At 38.3% G+C, this 17,979-nt stretch overlaps 1 protein-coding gene and 1 non-coding gene across 4 annotated transcripts in view; both read left to right on the top strand.

The window, feature by feature from the left end:
- The window catches only part of LOC126248053 (protein transport protein Sec16A-like), a 252,926-nt gene extending 235,891 nt beyond the window's left edge, over positions 1 to 17,035 (top strand). For 2 of the 3 annotated variants that reach the window (XM_049948690.1, XM_049948688.1), the window contains 6 exons: positions 7,098 to 7,118; positions 8,181 to 8,345; positions 9,242 to 9,407; positions 11,815 to 11,940; positions 12,074 to 12,159; positions 14,881 to 17,035. In XM_049948690.1, coding sequence (XP_049804647.1) covers positions 7,098 to 7,118; positions 8,181 to 8,345; positions 9,242 to 9,407; positions 11,815 to 11,940; positions 12,074 to 12,159; positions 14,881 to 15,012 — 696 coding nt within the window. In that variant the 3' untranslated portion in view covers positions 15,013 to 17,035. The remainder of the gene's footprint in view (positions 1 to 7,097; positions 7,119 to 8,180; positions 8,346 to 9,241; positions 9,408 to 11,814; positions 11,941 to 12,073; positions 12,160 to 14,880) is intronic. The other variant, XM_049948689.1, reaches the window with a different exon arrangement.
- Trnaa-cgc (transfer RNA alanine (anticodon CGC)) lies at positions 2,570 to 2,642 on the top strand. Its single transcript has one exon. It is a non-coding gene; the product is annotated as a tRNA-Ala (tRNA).
- Positions 17,036 to 17,979: the final 944 nt, after the last annotated feature.

The raw sequence follows: 17,979 nt of genomic DNA, 5'->3' as shown, positions 1-17,979 counted from the left end.
AGACAGCGTGTAGACTGTAGCACGACAGGCGGTAAGCTCTGGAGGTAGGGCTCAATCTCCAACAGCTGCGACAGATCCATGTCACTGTCACAGTCTGTTACTACACTCCTCTTCCATGAGGTGTGAGATCTTGAGGTTCCAGATGCACTGGCAACTGTAAGTATGCCTCCAACAACTCAACCTTAGTATAACAGGCACCATTTTGTAACTTGCAAGACAGGTCTTCTAGGCAGGGATTTGGAACAGTATCAATGATGAGCTGGACGTTAACGATCTCGAAATCACCAGATAAATGGAGAGAGCCATCCGACTTTTTCACAATTACAAGGGGTGAAGCCCCATTAGCTCTATGACACAGGAATAATCACTTTGAGGGCCTCCAGTATATCCAGTTTCAGCTTAACAGTGTGGTAAGGACCTGGGTTTTAACACGTTTCCTTTGAAGGAAGATTTGACATCTCACCTGTATTGCTTGTCAGCTCACTGGTGACCTGACGAAGACTTCGCTGAAATGCAACTCGGGTCACGGGCGTGCTGAACGCTACGAGTGTAGTTATACCTCGGGATGACGTCACTTCACCATATAGGTGCTAACTGGGCTGTCCATAACAAAAGGGGACATATCATTGCATAAACTGCTGCAGTAGTGGCCAGCTATATCCCGAAACAATGTTTTTTTGTTGGACATTTTTACTGTACTGCATTATTTAGTAAATATGTATATTACATGAAACAATACAAAAATATTGTTTTCACATAAACTTTGCACTCTTTAACATTTGCAGTCATAAAAAGTCATTCTTCATTTTTGAAGGCCATTCCTAATTTATTTGCAAAACACATAAACAGCTTATACAAACAATACAAAAAATTTGCACTGTTTAAACACTGCAATCTTAAAAAGATAGCTGTGGTTTTCATTGAAATAACTGATGCACAAATTAGATTGTCCTGGGCAGTCATTGCAGAAGGTTATAATTTTCTTGGTTTTGTTGTCTGCTGCTGTTTTCCCTTCCTGAGTGAAAATCCTTTTGTAGCACAATGTGCAGCATCACTGAAATTTTCTTGCTGGTCCCTCAATTTTGCCCAAAGTATGAGCTTTCTTTCTTGATGGAGGAGTGGCAGAGGTTGCATAACCACATAAGTGCTAGGCATTGGACTCTTAGAAAATTCAAACTGACATTCTTCTCATCGAAGTGCTCTTTTTATTATGCAGAATCCAAGGATTTGCTATAGAGGTCCATAGGAGAAGTTCCATTGCAACTTTTCTCCACCATTTCACCCCCCCCCCCCTTTCTCAATGGTGAATAATATGAAGACATCTAGTCATTGAGATTAATGCCTTTTTTTTATCTTGTTGCACTCCAGCATAGCCTTTGGTTTGATTATAACATCTCCTTTTCTGTTCTTTTTCTTGGTGTTCTCTAAAAGATCAGTATGTCCAGGAATCATTGAAATCATTAGAACTCTCCTTTTATCCACCCGATAAAAATTTTAACTCCATTATTGTTCTCTGCTCCGCGTATTTCCCTCTTTTTAAGATTCTTCTCCAAAATGTCCTTGGGAAGTTTTGCTGCATTTGGGCAAATCGTTCCACAGAGAAGCATATTGTTAACTAACAACCTATGCGCTAGAGAAATGCTTGTATAGAAATTGTCAGCATAAAGAATGCGACCATGTCCAAAAAGAGGCTCACACACCTTGCAGTCATTGTCTTTCTCTTGATAGGTACATGAGGCAAAAGTGAGGCCCTCCTCTGTACAGATTTAGCACAGTTTTACACCATATTTGTGAGACATTTTGGGAATATACTGCCCAAAAATCAGTCTTCCTCTCCAAGGAACCCTGGATTCATCAGTTACCACATTTCTTCCAGGGCTTAGGGCATTTTGAAAGTTACTCTACAGACGTTCAACTAACAACTGTACATTGTAAGTCCTATCGCTTACGCATCTAGGGGCATCATTATCGACAAAATGCCAGCAAGATGGTAACACCAGAAATCAGTCACAAGGCATGGTGGCTTTTATAACTTTATTTTCATACAATGGATTCTTTGACCAATCAAGTGAAATTTCTGGGACCTCGTTTAACCCCATAATTAACATTATGCCCATAAACTTGCCTATTTATTCCTCAGAAGCATCAACCCTATTGGAAAGTCGAAAATTTCTTTTCTGGCATTTTGGACAGTTTTTGTGTTGCATATGTTTGTTTCCAATACAAAATTATTAAATATGTCTTGTGTTACCAGCATTTTGTAAAGATCAGAAGGGATGTCAAAACTGATGGAAGTATGAACTTCTGATTCCCGATTAAAAATTACTCATGTTATATTTTGTCCAGTTGGTCCCTGAATTGGGATATCATTTTCATTACCATTATCAGAGTTACATACATTATCATGAACCTCATCAGAGATGGAGTCATCATCACTTACATTTAAATCCGAAGAGGATCATGAATCTTGGGAATTTTAAGCTGGATCATCATTAGATTCAGGAGAGACATCATAGTCACTGAGGTCACTTTTATTTTTGTAGTAGTTCAGATAGTAGTCTAGTCACCGAGCGAGGTGGTGCAGTGGTTAGCACACTGGACTCGCATTCGGGAGGACGATGGTTCAATCCCGTCTCCGGCCATCCTGATTTAGGTTTTCCGTGATTTCCCTAAATTGTTTCAGGCAAATGCCGGGATGGTTCCTTTGAAAGGGCACGGCCGATTTCCTTCCCAATCCTTCCCTAACCCGAGCTTGCGCTCCGTCTCAAATGACCTCGTTGTCGACGGGACGTTAAACACTAACAACCACCACCACCAGTAGTCTAGTCCCTGTTCATCTAATGGTGTACTACATCTTCATTTCCTTGTTACTGACAGTCCAGAAGTAGATGGATCCTTTTCTAGCTAAACATGCAGTGAAACATCATTACAACCGGTGGCCAACTGTAATTATTATAGAAGATAAACAGTCATCTCATAAACGTAAACAATATTTCACTATAGACCTTAAAGCAGCTATTCTTCGTGGCTCGCACTAACAAATGATGGTGTGTGTATTTTAAAGCAGTTTCTCTTGCTTGCAAACACTAACAAATGATGGTGTGTGTATTTTAATGTACAGCAATAAGTGATCTGTTTTCTGTAGCATTTGGTACTAAAAGAATGCAGCACAGCAATTGGGGCACAGGGTGACCTGAACAATTGAAAAGTAGCACAAAAAAGTGTTATCAGGTTGCCAGTGGGCCAAATGGAAGCAATAACATATTTGAATTATTTATCTCGTGGTAAATAAATAATACCTTTTAGCCTTCTGCAGCTTAGAATTTGACGTAATAATCACTTCCTCAGTCTCAGGAATTTGCTGAAATTCACACCCATTGGGTGGAAAGAATTGCATTGGGACACATGTTGGGCTGAGTTGCAGCGAATGTTTTAAATGAATTTTTAACCTTTCATGTGTATGTTATGGTTATCATAGGCAGTTACTCTCTGATGATAAGGCTGTAGCAGAGGAGAACCAAATGCAGCATAGGTAGTACTACTCATAAGAGAAGAGGCTGCACCAGTATCCACCTGAAGAGGGACTTCCAAACCATTCACTCATAACATGATTACCAGTTTGACCCATAGCAGGATGAGCCAGCATTTCAATGGAGTACACTGCTTCAGTAAGAGAGCTATGATGAGATTCCGCAAGGGAAGAGGTGGGAGAACCAGACTCCACATTATACCCATGGTTCCAGTGTCAGACAACCAATGTGTCGACTAATGCTGTAAGAAAAATAAGTAGCTGATCAACGTGGGCGGAGGGAGTGGGAGCATCGGTTGAAACACTGAGGAGAAGAAGGTAGACTGTGTGGATTGAAGTTATGTTGAGACAGTGAACCCGAAAAAGATTCTGATAGAGTTATGAGGGAGACGACATACGGAGACACTGGAAGTGTTGCGAGCCTGTTTTTGTGTGCCTCAAGGCTATTGTGCTGGCACGGCATAACGTGTTTACAGGAGTGGCTGACACAATTTCGGGAAGTGTTTACTGTTGCATTGGTGGTGACGGTGGACACAGTGAACTGAACCTCCCACTGGCTTTTAATTTCCTGTGTGAATTTGCAAGTGTGAGCAGTTTTAAGGACGTTGTCTAAGAACAGATCCGCATGCCTTAAAATCTGGGAGCCAACTTGTTTTCGGGTAAATTTTGGAGAAGCAAATCCTGAATCAATGAAGCAGTATACGATCAGTGACATGATTCTTCTAAGCACAAAAAAGCACACCAGCAACTAGGACCCTGAAAGTCAGTACCCACCCTTTGTAGGTTTCTGACTTGTTTATAATGTCGGTAAAATTTCAGTCTACCTAATACCAGACAGGATTGACTCCCATAATGATCTTACAGCAGATTACGAAATTAAGCAAAAGGAAACTATCAGGATGTTTCATTGGGGACAACTTGCAGAGCAAACCCAACACACTATGCAAAGACCACGAAAGAAAAAATGACTGCTACCAATTTGAATTGGTTATCTTGAAGGCATTGAAGTGATGGCAGAGGTATTGTAAGTACATTTCCCAGTGATCAATGCTGTCCAGAAATTAAGGGAAGAGTGGAACTGTCAGAGCCATCTAGCCCCTGATAGACACTGTCATTATATGTTGCTGTTGTAAGGCCAACTTCTGTTGCTGTTGTTTCAGTAATGTCCAATCAAGAAGTAATTATATGTCGCTGTTGTTGGAGTCACTGTTTCCTACAGCCCACATCCATATTCTCCAATATATCAATGCACTGAGCATTTGAAGAGACACGTCACCATTGTAGAAATCTGTAGTTACGAGCACAATTTATTTGGATTTTTACATCGACACCATAAAACTGCACAGTAATGACAGTAACATGTAAGCTCGATGTCACATGTACAGGAGATATCTGGCAAATATTGAAAGTCCATACATAGTGCGCAATCAAAGCAAAGGTCATCAACAGAAAGTGGCCAGTACAATGGACATTCTATCAAGCCATGAAGTGTTGCATTATGCAATTTCCCAACATGTCTTGGCCTGTAAATTTAGCTGATAGTTTTAGTGACAAAGAAAAATGAAACGCACACATCTCAAAATGGGCTGTAAAATTTGATGTAATTGCTGCATTGTTTCTTGATTCTTCACTAAGTCTCAGAAAAAATATCATTGGATCACTCATTTCTATTTTTCATGAAAAGCCCTCAGAGCCATTAATTCATCCTAGCATAATTATGCTGCAATTTAAGTTTTTTTTCCATTTAATTTGTATCAAATTCAGTCTATTCCTAGCTGGCTGTATCCATTGATTTGTCTGTACTAGATAGAAAATATCAGCACACATTTTACATTGTCTCTTCAGTTACTTTTGATGTTCCAGCACATTCATTTTCTATTTTACAGAAATCATTTGTCACAGAATTCAGATTGACACTACAAGCGGAGCTTGAAATCAAACTTGCTCTCTAAACCACAAAATTATCATTTGTTGTGTATTCATGATCATACCAGTGATAATTGGTTCTACAAGAAAAATTTACACTTTTTTTTTTTGTTAATTGGTTATGCAATCAAATTTCAGTACCAGAACTTCAAACTTACCCCTCAGAGATAGTAGTAAGACTATGTATTTTAGTGTTGGTTTCATTACAACCTTATCAAATTTTCCAGTAATTTGTAATCAGTTTGCAGCCACCCATAATTTCCCCAAGCTATCGCATTGCTTTTTACTATATTTACACCAGGAACATATTAATCCTTTCTCAATCTTCCTCTCTTCTGTACTGTCCCTTTTCAAAGAGTTGTTGCAACTGGGTTTCCATGTTTGTTGCTTTGAAACTAATTGTGAGTGAGACCATCCTTATTGTTTCCAGATGTGAAGCAGCTTGGGTATTTTATCAGAGCAAGGGCTCTTTTTGAGATCATTTGGAGATTTATCGAGCAATTGAAACAGATACCCAAAGGAATGGGTTAAAATTTTATTGTTAGCACATGGGGCCTCTTTCTGGGTGGGTACTGCCTGTTAATGTGTTACAGTCAGAATTTAATGTTCACTCATGTCTGATGTGTCATGTATTGATTGTGTAATTAGAAATATTTTATAAGTAATGATAATGCGTGGGCTACATATGAACTTAATCAATACTCTTTTGTGTAAAATCAAGGGGGTGTAATAGAGCACTGTCTTTCATTAGTTGTTTAATGATGTCAAAGAATCCCCTTATTAACTTGGAAGGGCTGGCTGTTGTTGTAACAAATTATAAAATAAGATAATGATTAGTTTGTATGAAATATTATTCATTAATATCGGCCAAGAGTAATTACTTAAATTTGTCTTATGTCAAGTGAAGTGAAATTTTTCTCCCACTAGTCTCCTCTGAAATCTTTAATGTAATGGGTGCTAGATTAAGGTATTTCCTGCAAAAATAAGTCTGCATCTTCATTTAACTTTTATCTCTCATTATTATTAAGTCACAAAGTAACATATGTTATAATGTTTAACCCCCACCCCCAATCTACTGTGTAATAGTGAGAGTGAAACCATGAAGTATTTTTATTCATTTTATTGTTCAGGAGACTTTCTGTGGTTTGCAGTGACCAAACTAATGCAAATATCTTCGTCATTTCAAAAATTCAAAACAAAAATATAGAAGGAAATTAACTGCACACTACTAAAATAATTCCTCGTTAATTATTATATAATGCTTTGAACGTTCTTTTAGTCGCAGTTAGCTCTTTGCAGACATGCTCTGTTTCATGAAAATATTAGTCCTGTGTAGAAAATGAGCTTCCATATAAATATATTCTGGAACTTCCATATACTTAACTGGACATTTCGATATATAATGTTGAATACGGAAAAAAAGACTTGTGTGTACCTTCATAGTCATATTTTATACAGGAATAACAATGCCTTTTATGCTCACTTGTTTGTGCAAGTCCCCAAATTCTTGACAGTGTTGTTTGTATTGATCCCTCTTTTAACTTTAAATTAAAGACATATAATTGTATGACATATTGAGATACTACTTCGTACTGATAATGTGTGTTCTCTGCTTTTGTTGTGCCTCATATGGATTACTTAGCAATCAGTGGCATCTGAGTCTGTAAGTACACTGTGCCCTGCTTACAGTAATAAACAACAGCATCATGTAACTGTCATTAATTCAAATATTGATACAGATAGACTAATTGAACTAAAATCTGACTTGGACCAAGAAGTAGAAAATCCACTCTATAAAGATAAAAGTTCCGTTTCATTGAAAAGCTGCTCCCTCTTCCATCATGACATTTCAAATGGGGAAAAAATTGAATGCAGGAAACCAAATCAGCACATCAAGTTTTCAAGTGATTCATTTCTTCAAGATTGTTGCAGGATGCGAGTAAAATCATCAAAAGATAAGCATCTGATGAGCAGGCTGACTTCAGGCCTTTACCCATCATCAGTCATTCCTTCAAAGAAACCTATGCAGGAACAGGGAGATAATCATTTACACATTTCTCATTGCAAATATATGTCCTCTGATAAGTGTGCAGTGTTAAGTGGCTGTCAATGCAATGGTGTTTGGAGAAAGGCAGATATCATCTGTGATACTGTGGACTCCTGGAGCAAAATGAAAAGTGGAAACCTTTTTTTAAATATTAAACAGAGTTTGTTCGGCAGTAGTGACGAAAGCAAAGTATGTGGTCGCAGTGGGACTAAACCAATAGTATTTGGAGGAACATTTCCTATTGATATGCCATTAGGAAAGGGCTTTCCTATGATTTCAAGCCCGCAGCAAACTTTTGAAACTGATGTTCCTTTCAGAAACAACAAAGAGTGTTGATTGTCTTGACATTTTGTTATAATATGATGTGTTGTAACTTTCACACTTACATTAATTTCTGATATTTTGTCAATGCTTTACATGTTGTAATTTATGTCAAATATTTTTTTGTCATTGGTATAATTTTGATTTCACATTAAATGTTAAAAAGTACTAAGTTAACACTATTTTTGTCTAAAATAGTGAATAATTACATTCTGTGACCAGCAAATGGACTTATTGATTGTTTGTAAGACTTCCATGAGCAATAAATTATTGCTCTCAGTTTTATACATTTACTGTAAACTGTTGTAACATTTTGAGAGTAACTGTCGGCTTGGCCATTTATTCCAATATGTGTAGAAAACTGAACCTGGAAGTCCTGCATCATCTCCTTCTGCCAAGGCCAAGCTGAAGGAGGAACCAACAAAACCAGTAGCAAGCAGTTCATGGTTTGGAGGTTTATGGAACAAACTGAGCCTTCGGCCGAAGAATCAAATGAAGCTTCCAGATGACAAGAATCCATCAGTAAGCTATTCTTAAAAGCAAAATAAGTATTAATTTTCTTGAGGAACATATTTTACTTTGAATCATGCAAAATAGCTGGTATTGCGTTAAGTATTGTGGAGTTGTTGACGTTCCTTAGAACATCTGCGCGATTCATACTCCCCTCCCCTCCCCTCCCCTCCTTTCCTCTTCCTGACCCTCTTCACTATCCATTCCACCACATCCCTAACCCCTGTCTCCTCCCTCTCCCTCTCCCCCCCCCCCCCCCCCCCCCAATATCCTGTCCAATCCTTCCCCTTTTAAATTTTTGGTTAATATGGGCTGTATTTCCACATAAACGCTTTTGACATATTTACATAATTGTCCAATTTTGATCACTGAGGAAGTGCAGACTCTTCCCTGTAATGGAAAGAATTCCACTGGAAATTCAGAAGAAAATCATTTCACTGAATGATTTAGTTCGTAAGATTTCTTTTTTGTGTAGTTTGAGTGCACTGATGTCAAAAACCAAAATACTGCATTTGAGAAAATGTTAGAGTTGTTATCATTTGGACATACTGCTGGTGTATATTTTCAGTGAGTAAATAGTAATATTTCTTTAATGTGTAATGTCACATGTTACTTAGAAGTGGGAAGAATCTTTGAAAAGTAATCAACTGAATGAGCTGGACATGAATTTTTAATTCCCTGGCCAATGGTCCATAATATATATAAGTATTGACAGAAACAGTCTATGATATTTGTTACATTAAATTATGACTGGTGTGAATGACCAAATTTGCTACTGCCATTATTAACACTACCACTTTCACCACTATCATAAATCATTCTAAAAGCTACAATCCTGTAGAAACAAACTATTATGAATGATTAGTTAAGTGGTTTGTTGGATAACTGATTTTTTCCTGATGTTGCAGATTGTTTGGAACCCAGAAAAAAATAGATGGACTAATTTAGATGCCGATGATGATGATGCTGGTTCTGATGTTCCTCCTCCTCCAAAGATGGAAATGAACAGAACACCTACCCCCTTAACTAATGTTCAAGAACCACCAAACAAATACAAGATGAACAGAGGGAGAAGTACGTACTTGTTTTTTTCCATCTGCTGACCACATTTCATTACAATGCCATATGGGCATCAAACTATCCTTGAAAATGTGAAAAATGCTGTGGTGCATAGCTTACTGTTTTTCACAAGAACAGTTACACAGATTCTCTCCTATAATTATTGTTAAATTTTCCATTGTGTTTTACTGAAAAGCATTATAGATTGTTCTAAATATGGTAAACAAAGGTAGTAACAAAGGTAGTGTTCATCTACTTACACCTGTTGTTTGATGAAGAGAACAGTTCTCCTCTGTAGACAATAATTGGGGTTTTGTTTATATTTTTTCTTTTATTTTCTTCTCCCTTGTTTTATTTTTAAACATTAAGTTTCATTAATGTATTGTTTCCTGTTACTTATTTCTTCGTGAGACCTTCTGATTGACTTCTACTTCATTTGGATACCCATGTCATATCGACATATACCTTCCTCTTGCAGTGTCAGTAATTTTCACCTAAGAATTTCCAATTTGGTAACTCAAAAATCATTGTACTAACAAGAAATTTTTCAAAACTTCCTGGCAGATTAAAACTGTGTGCCGGACCAAGACTCGAACTCGGGACCTTTGCCTTTGGCGGGCAAGTGCTCTACCAACTGAGCTACCCAAGTACGACTCACGCCCCGTCCTCACAGCTTTACTTCTGCCAGTATCTCGTCTCCTACCTACCAAACTTTACAGAAGCACTTCAAGAAATTTTTCTATTGTAAATTATTTGTCCTAAAGACTTCTTTATCTCCTTTACTCTCATTAACCAATTTAGTTGCTTCATTTATATTTCTAGGTCCATACGGATTACTATTGTTTTCATCTGAATGTGTTTGCCTGCCTCTTTGAAGATAGTTATTTCACCTACACTTGTGTATCTTCATACATTATCGTGGTATATGATGTATATAAATACACTCCTGGAAATTGAAATAAGAACACCGTGAATTCATTGTCCCAGGAAGGGGAAACTTTATTGACACATTCCTGGGGTCAGATACATCACTTGATCACACTGACAGAACCACAGGCACATAGACACAGGCAACAGAGCATGCACAATGTCGGCACTAGTACAGTGTATATCCACCTTTCGCAGCAATGCAGGCTGCTATTCTCCCATGGAGACGATCGTAGAGATGCTGGATGTAGTCCTGTGGAACGGCTTGCCATGCCATTTCCACCTGGCGCCTCAGTTGGACCAGCGTTCGTGCTGGACGTGCAGACCGCGTGAGACGACGCTTCATCCAGTCCCAAACATGCTCAATGGGGGACAGATCCGGAGATCTTGCTGGCCAGGGTAGTTGACTTACACCTTCTAGAGCACGTTGGGTGGCACGGGATACATGCGGACGTGCATTGTCCTGTTGGAACAGCAAGTTCCCTTGCCGGTCTAGGAATGGTAGAACGATGGGTTCGATGACGGTTTGGATGTACCGTGCACTATTCAGTGTCCCCTCGACGATCACCAGTGGTGTACGGCCAGTGTAGGAGATCGCTCCCCACACCATGATGCCGGGTGTTGGCCCTGTGTGCCTCGGTCGTATGCAGTCCTGATTGTGGCGCTCACCTGCACGGCGCCAAACACGCATACGACCATCATTGGCACCAAGGCAGAAGCGACTCTCATCGCTGAAGACGACACGTCTCCATTCGTCCCTCCATTCACGCCTGTCGCGACACCACTGGAGGCGGGCTGCACGATGTTGGGGCGTGAGCGGAAGATGGCCTAACGGTGTACAGGACCGTAGCCCAGCTTCATGGAGACGGTTGCGAATGGTCCTCGGCGATACCCCAGGAGCAACAGTGTCCCTAATTTACTGGGAAGTGGCGGTGTGGTCCCCTACGGCACTGCGTAGGATCCTACGGTCTTGGCGTGCATCCGTGCGTCGCTGCGGTCCGGTCCCAGGTCGACGGGCACGTGCACCTTCCGCCGACCACTGGCGACAACATCGATGTACTGTGGAGACCTCATGCCCCACGTGTTGAGCAATTCGGCGGTACGTCCACCCGGCCTCCCGCATGCCCACTATACGCCCTCGCTCAAAGTCCGTCAACTGCACATACGGTTCACGTCCACGCTGTCGCGGCATGCTACCAGTGTTAAAGACTGCGATGGAGCTCCGTATGCCACGGCAAACTGGCTGACACTGACGGCGGCGGTGCACAAATGCTGCGCAGCTAGCGCCATTTGACGGCCAACACCACGGGTCCTGGTGTGTCTGCTGTGCCGTGCGTGTGATCATTGCTTGTACAGCCCTCTCGCAGTGTCCGGAGCAAGTATGGTGGGTCTGACACACCGGTGTCAATGTGTTCTTTTTTCCATTTCCAGGAGTGTAGTTTATTTATTATTTTCTTGTAAAGTGATTTTCAAGGGATTGACTTGTTTCTGTTAGGTCTGCGTGCAAACTATGTGGATGTTCTAGGCAGTAGCAAAACTCCCAATCAAACAATAAAATCAGACTTATTCCCTTCAGTCAGCTCAACACAAGCATCCACTACTTACTTCATCCCTGCTCCAGGTAAGGAGGTTTAGCAGTTGTTTTACAAAATCATTTGCATTATCTTTGTCATTTTCTTACTTACTTATTTATTTTCTGATCTATACATATCGAGAATTTATCACTTGTTAAACCACACACTTTCTATTTACAGCTGATGAAAATGCACCGACGGACTTTCTCACTTCTGCATCAAGTGTAGATGCAGAGGGTGATCTCACCCAAGAATCATCATCTGTAGTGAGTATTTTACATTAAGACAGTGATACTGAACCTAATGTATTTGTAGCTCTGGCTAGTATAATGCAGAATTATGTTTTTAATAAAGATGTACAATGTCGGAAACAATCAAAGAACTTTGTCATCTCTAGTGACTCCCTAAGCAGCCTACAAGCTCACGACCAGTGCTTCTCTCGACATCCTTTGGTAATGACGATCCAGGAATTCTTTATGCCCTCGGTAACAGTAGCCGTTCAGTGATCTTCATTTGGACCCTAGGACACGTCGGGATCCCAGGAAATGAAGTTGCAGACAGCCTGGCCAAACAGGCTACTAGTAAACCAGCTCTGGAGATTGGTCTGCCGGAGACTGATTTCCAGGTGGTCTTCCGCTGTAAAGTTTTCACGATCTGGGATACGGAATGGCGCACCTTGAGTACACCAAATAAACTCTGTGTTGTCAAGGAGACAACAAATGTGTGGCGGTCATCCATGCGAGCCACTTGCAGGGCCTCGGCAGACTACCTATGGTGGTGGGTGACAATGCCTCAATGGCTGATGTAGTTTTACGTTTTATTCGTGAGGGGGTTTTTTATCATACGATCTAAGGGTGGACGTCTGGCCTTCTCTTCCAGGCCTCCACCCTCCCTCCATTTTACCTCTTTGTCACTCCCTGTGTGTGTCTTGTCTTTTAGGCTGGAGATTTCAGTGTTGTTCAGAGTGGCTGGCTCATCCTTTTTTTTATTCTTGTGATCAGCGATCCCAGGCCATCTGTTATATGATTTTAATACATTCCTCTGCTTTTCCTTTTAGTCTATATTTTCCCATTTTGGTTCGCTTCTTTTGTTTTCTCTTTCAGTGTGGTTTCCCATTAGTTTCACACCCTCTTACTCTCCCATCTCCTTTTTGGAATTGTTTTACCTTTAATCTTGTTTGCCTGTAGAAAAAGGGACTGATGACCCTGTGGTTTGATCCCTTTATACGCCAAACCAACCAACCAGCCAACCAAAGCATCATTAAAACTGATGTGATTACAAGGTAAAGGAACTTCCACCTGTGTATTGAATACTTCTGGGTTATTTGTGTTAGGCCAAATCTGGATAGAATTGGCCCCTTTCACTAGTTTCCCTACCTGTCAGCACATAGGGAGAGGACTTCTTTGTTTTTGCAGCTGTTTTTGTGACATCATTTTTATCAACAGTTTCATTTATATCTGATGCAAGTCTCTTCTTACGAGATCAATTCAGTTGTCATCCATGCATTGTGAAACTAAATTTTTCATAATTATTGATGACAAAAAGGCTTAAGTTTTGAATTTCAAGCAGAAGTGTTTTAGTTTTTGATTCGTTCATCGATTTTCATTATTCACACAAGACCAGTCCACCAGATCAAATCTCATAGGTAGTTTTGTCACAAGCACATTTGTAGTCTGCAGTAGCTGCGAGATAATGACTTTTTTTTTTAATTCACTGGTCTTGTCGCAGTAAACATTGTTTGATCCCACTGAGATCAACACAATCTCTTTTAGTGGAATTGTCACATTCCTTCTCAACATTGTTGAACGTGTATCCAAACTTCACTCCAGGCCTAACACGCAGCTGAGACACTGACAATTTATGTAGGAGAGTTTGATACAAAGTTTGAAACATTGCGTGCATGACTGTCTCCAAATATTTTGACTTTAAGTTCATGAGGCATGTATGTTTTGTGGTGGGAGAACTCTTCTATTCAGATTTCGTATTTTTACACATGGAGCTTAACACAACAGTGTGGTCTTCTACATTCTTAAACGTAAAATTTATTTATTGGTTAAATTTTGAATTTGTGTAGAACATTGTTCTGTCTCTACTATTCGTACACATTTTTTTCTATTTTATTTTGTAGATGCATTACATTTTTTGTGTATATGTGAGAAAAGTGTTTCGAAAAACTTATTTCCACCCACTTCCAGGCTGTTGCTGTTCCTCAGAATTTTGCATCTGTGTTCTAAAGCAGCATATTTTATTTGTAACACTTCAGTATCACTTTGCAACACTCGAATTATTGAATCCTTGTCTCTGATAATGTTTAGATACTTTTTTCACGCATTTCCATTACGTAGGTATTACATGACCACAAGTAGTCCACTGTTACAAATTTTATGTTTATTTTGCAACAATTTTCACAAAACCACCGTTTACAACATTTGCTGCGAATACCTTTCCTGACTTTTTTATAACATGGCTTACAATTATTACCATTTTTTTATTTCACCTTTAGCACAGTCCAGTTGGTGCCATGTCGAATAAAGTTAGATAGCTAAGTGTTCATTAATACTCTGACCCTCCTTATATGACTGGTATAGTGACACTTTGATAACCATCTGAACATGCATTGTCTTCCTCCCCTTCAGAAAGAGAGACTCTGGCACTTTGAAGGTGATACATGAAGCTGATACACAAATAATTTGTCAAGTTCACAGTCTCGTTATGTATAACGTATCTTGTGTGTAAGCTAAACCCTGAAAAATATTTGTATTGTACAAAATGTTTGGCAAAACTTTCTTCCTTTCCTAGTTTCATTATACTATATGTATTGTAGGCACAAAACTGAATATGGCTTTTTCAGGAAGATGGCAATCTAAGCAGAAAATGTGCTGTATTTACCAACACCATTAAACAGGTGTTCCACAGTCTGTAATTATTTTGTACTTTGTAATCAGAGATTTTTGTAATTATTTGTATTTATGTGAAATTTTTTACAGGCTGCAACAGGAAACAACTACAGCATTCCGCCAATGTACGATCCCAACAGCCCAAACTACCCAGCTGCGGCAGTAACATCGACGACGACAGCAGCAGCAGCAACAGCAGCTAGAATCTTATATCCTAATTGACTGTGCTGGCCTCTTCCACTTGATTATTTATCTGTTGTCTATATGGTTTCTGTAAAAAAATCCTTTTGGTATTCATTAGTTTCTTAAAGTTCTCTCTCTCTCTGTTCTACTTTTTAAATGATTTTGGATTTGTTTATCCATGTGTACATGAGTGTTCTGTTTTACTGGTTTTTATCTTTTTTTCCATATAAATGTTGTTTTGTTATGTCAATGGATGTTCTGTGATAAAAAATGTATAGTACAATATCCATAAGTGAAGTATTCAATTGCCTGTTAAAGTTCACTATAATGTAATATTTCTGAAATATTTTTGAGTATGTGCTTGAAGTTTATAAGTTCATTCATTTTTGCGTGTTTTACGATTATTTCACTAAGAAATTTTTGCGACAATTTCATTTGAAAACAATATACACGAATTAGCTATTTTAATTAAAAGTCAAAGAATGGTGCTGTATTAATGGTGTCGTGGATACAATATTCTCTCTCTCTCTCTCTCTCTCTCTCTCTCTCTCTCTCTCTCTCTCTGTGTGTGTGTGTGTGTGTGTGTGTGTGTGTGTGTGTGTGTGTGTGTGTGTGTGTGTGTGGAGAGAGAGAGAGAGAGAGAGAGAGAGAGAGAGAGAGAGAGAGCTGAAATAAATTTGATGGATTGATGGGGGAAAAAAGTGAAGATGAAATGATGTAGCTACAAATCCTTCAGGTTTGCTGGACCTGCAGTGTGATATATTTAAATGTTTTTAACTAAAAGCTATGTGTGTTACAGATAATAGCAATATAAGATGGTTGCCAAACACATTAGAAAGTTGTGAAGAGATGGCGGTAACATATCAAAGCTGATAACAAATTGACTTTAGTGTATAAGGAAAATGCTGGAAAACTATATATGAGAAGGAAAAGAGGGCGAATGGTATGTCGGATGTTTCACAGTTTTAGATGTCAGTGATCGTCTCAAACTGGATCAGGGGTGTGAATGGAACAGAAGACAAGTGGCATGATGACTGTGGATCTCAACTGCTCTTGAGTTTAAAGTGTTAATGCACAGATAATGAGAATGAATGCTCCAAAACTAGCTACAATAAGGTAATATATTTTTAATATATTACACAACAGGCCTCTCTCGGCTTATTGCCATTATCACTTGACCTGCAAAGATAACATTGCTAAGATTATCTATAAATAAATCATGGCTGTTTTATGTTTACATTTGCATTGGTACTTACATTTAATTGGAAGTGATGCCCATATTACATCTATAGTGTGTGTGTGTGTGTGTGTGTGTGTGTGTGTGTGTGTGTGTGTGTGTGTGTTTTATATATATTTGGTTATTTCCTGATAAGTATAATACTTTTATTGTTAGGAAACATAAAATATACATGTTTGTCAGATATTTTGACAGTTTAAGTTTCACAGTTCTTTACTATGATGCTATGTGTTTTCAAAGTATATACAGTTACACAAAATACTGAAAGGACTTACTGTGAACATTCTCAAAGAACTGAAGATTTGTATTCATACAAGGAAATATCTGCACAAAATTCTAAATGAACACACAGATTTTAAACATAAATACTATCTCAAAACCTTCATTGACCTAATAGAATGCAAAATGAAATAGTAATATGGTTAACAAAACTTACACAGACCATAGATAAAATTTAAAGGAAAGTAAGGACAGTGCAATGTAACATCATCTCTGATAAGTTGTATATACTTTGTAAACATATAACATCGTAGTAAAGAACTGTAAACTTGAATTGTCTGAACATCTGACAAAAACATATATTTTACATTTCATAACAACAAAAAGTATTATACTTACCAAGAAACGACAGAAAAAAAATTACTATAAATGCAATATAGTCATCACTTCTAACTAGACGCAAGTACCAATACAAATGTAAACATAAAACAATCACAACTGACGTATAGATAATCATACCAATGTTAATTTCACAGGTCACTTCATACTTGACAGTAGGCCGAATCCGGTCTGTCATGTAGAATATTAAAATATATATATATATATATATATATATATATATATATATATATATATATATATATATATATATATATGTTACCTTACTACAGCTGGGTTTGGAGAATTCATTTCCATTATGTCTTAAACTGACATATACTATGCTGCAGGCCCAATGGAATGTAAAGCACAGATAGTGGTTGATTTTGGATTTTTATGGACTTATTAGGAATATTTCTATGAAAATTCTCTCATTTTCTGTGTCTGTCATCTGTTTGTGTCCATTCTTTACAATTTCTTTTCAGTGATGGACATTCATGTCTTTGAAACTAAGTGCACTGGAGCTGATGACCACAGTCTTTCTTTAAATTATTGCCTTCCAATATCAGATCCTGAGTGGTTCTTGTTTAGCAGGTGTAAAGGGTGTAACTTGCTACATATGTACCTATACATATGTACCTATTGCTGATGGGCGAACTGCAGTTCCATAATGGGGGTTAAGCTGTTATGTGTATGTGAGAAACAGGGTGCATACTAAGATATTATTATTATTATTGTTATCATTATTATTATTATTATTATTATTATTATTATTATTATTATTTGTACTTCAAATTCTGTGAGGAGTCAGAAATCCATTTTTGTGAAATCTCAAGAGTCTTGTCATGGGAGACTGGTAAAAGAATATTCGAGGAACAAAATATAATTTACGTGATAGTTGTGTCTTCTTCCTTGTAGTGGATGTTTAGACTAACATTTGAGTTAAATGTAGTGATTTATTTCTATTCTGTGATAATTAGATGTATTGTATAGTTCTGGAAAGTTCATGCGAAGATCAATTTTTATTTTTTCAAAATGAAAGTCTTATGTTCACATTTTAAAAGTGATACTTGCTGTGTGACAGCATATTCATTTTGAAACTTCCTGGCAGATTAAAACTGTGTGCCGGACCAAGACTCGAACTCGGGACCTTTGCCTTTCGCGGGCAAGTG

Source organism: Schistocerca nitens, chromosome 3 (assembly GCF_023898315.1).
Source record: "Schistocerca nitens isolate TAMUIC-IGC-003100 chromosome 3, iqSchNite1.1, whole genome shotgun sequence".
NCBI lineage: Eukaryota > Metazoa > Arthropoda > Insecta > Orthoptera > Acrididae > Schistocerca > Schistocerca nitens.
This window is presented reverse-complemented; position numbering and strand designations above follow the sequence as displayed.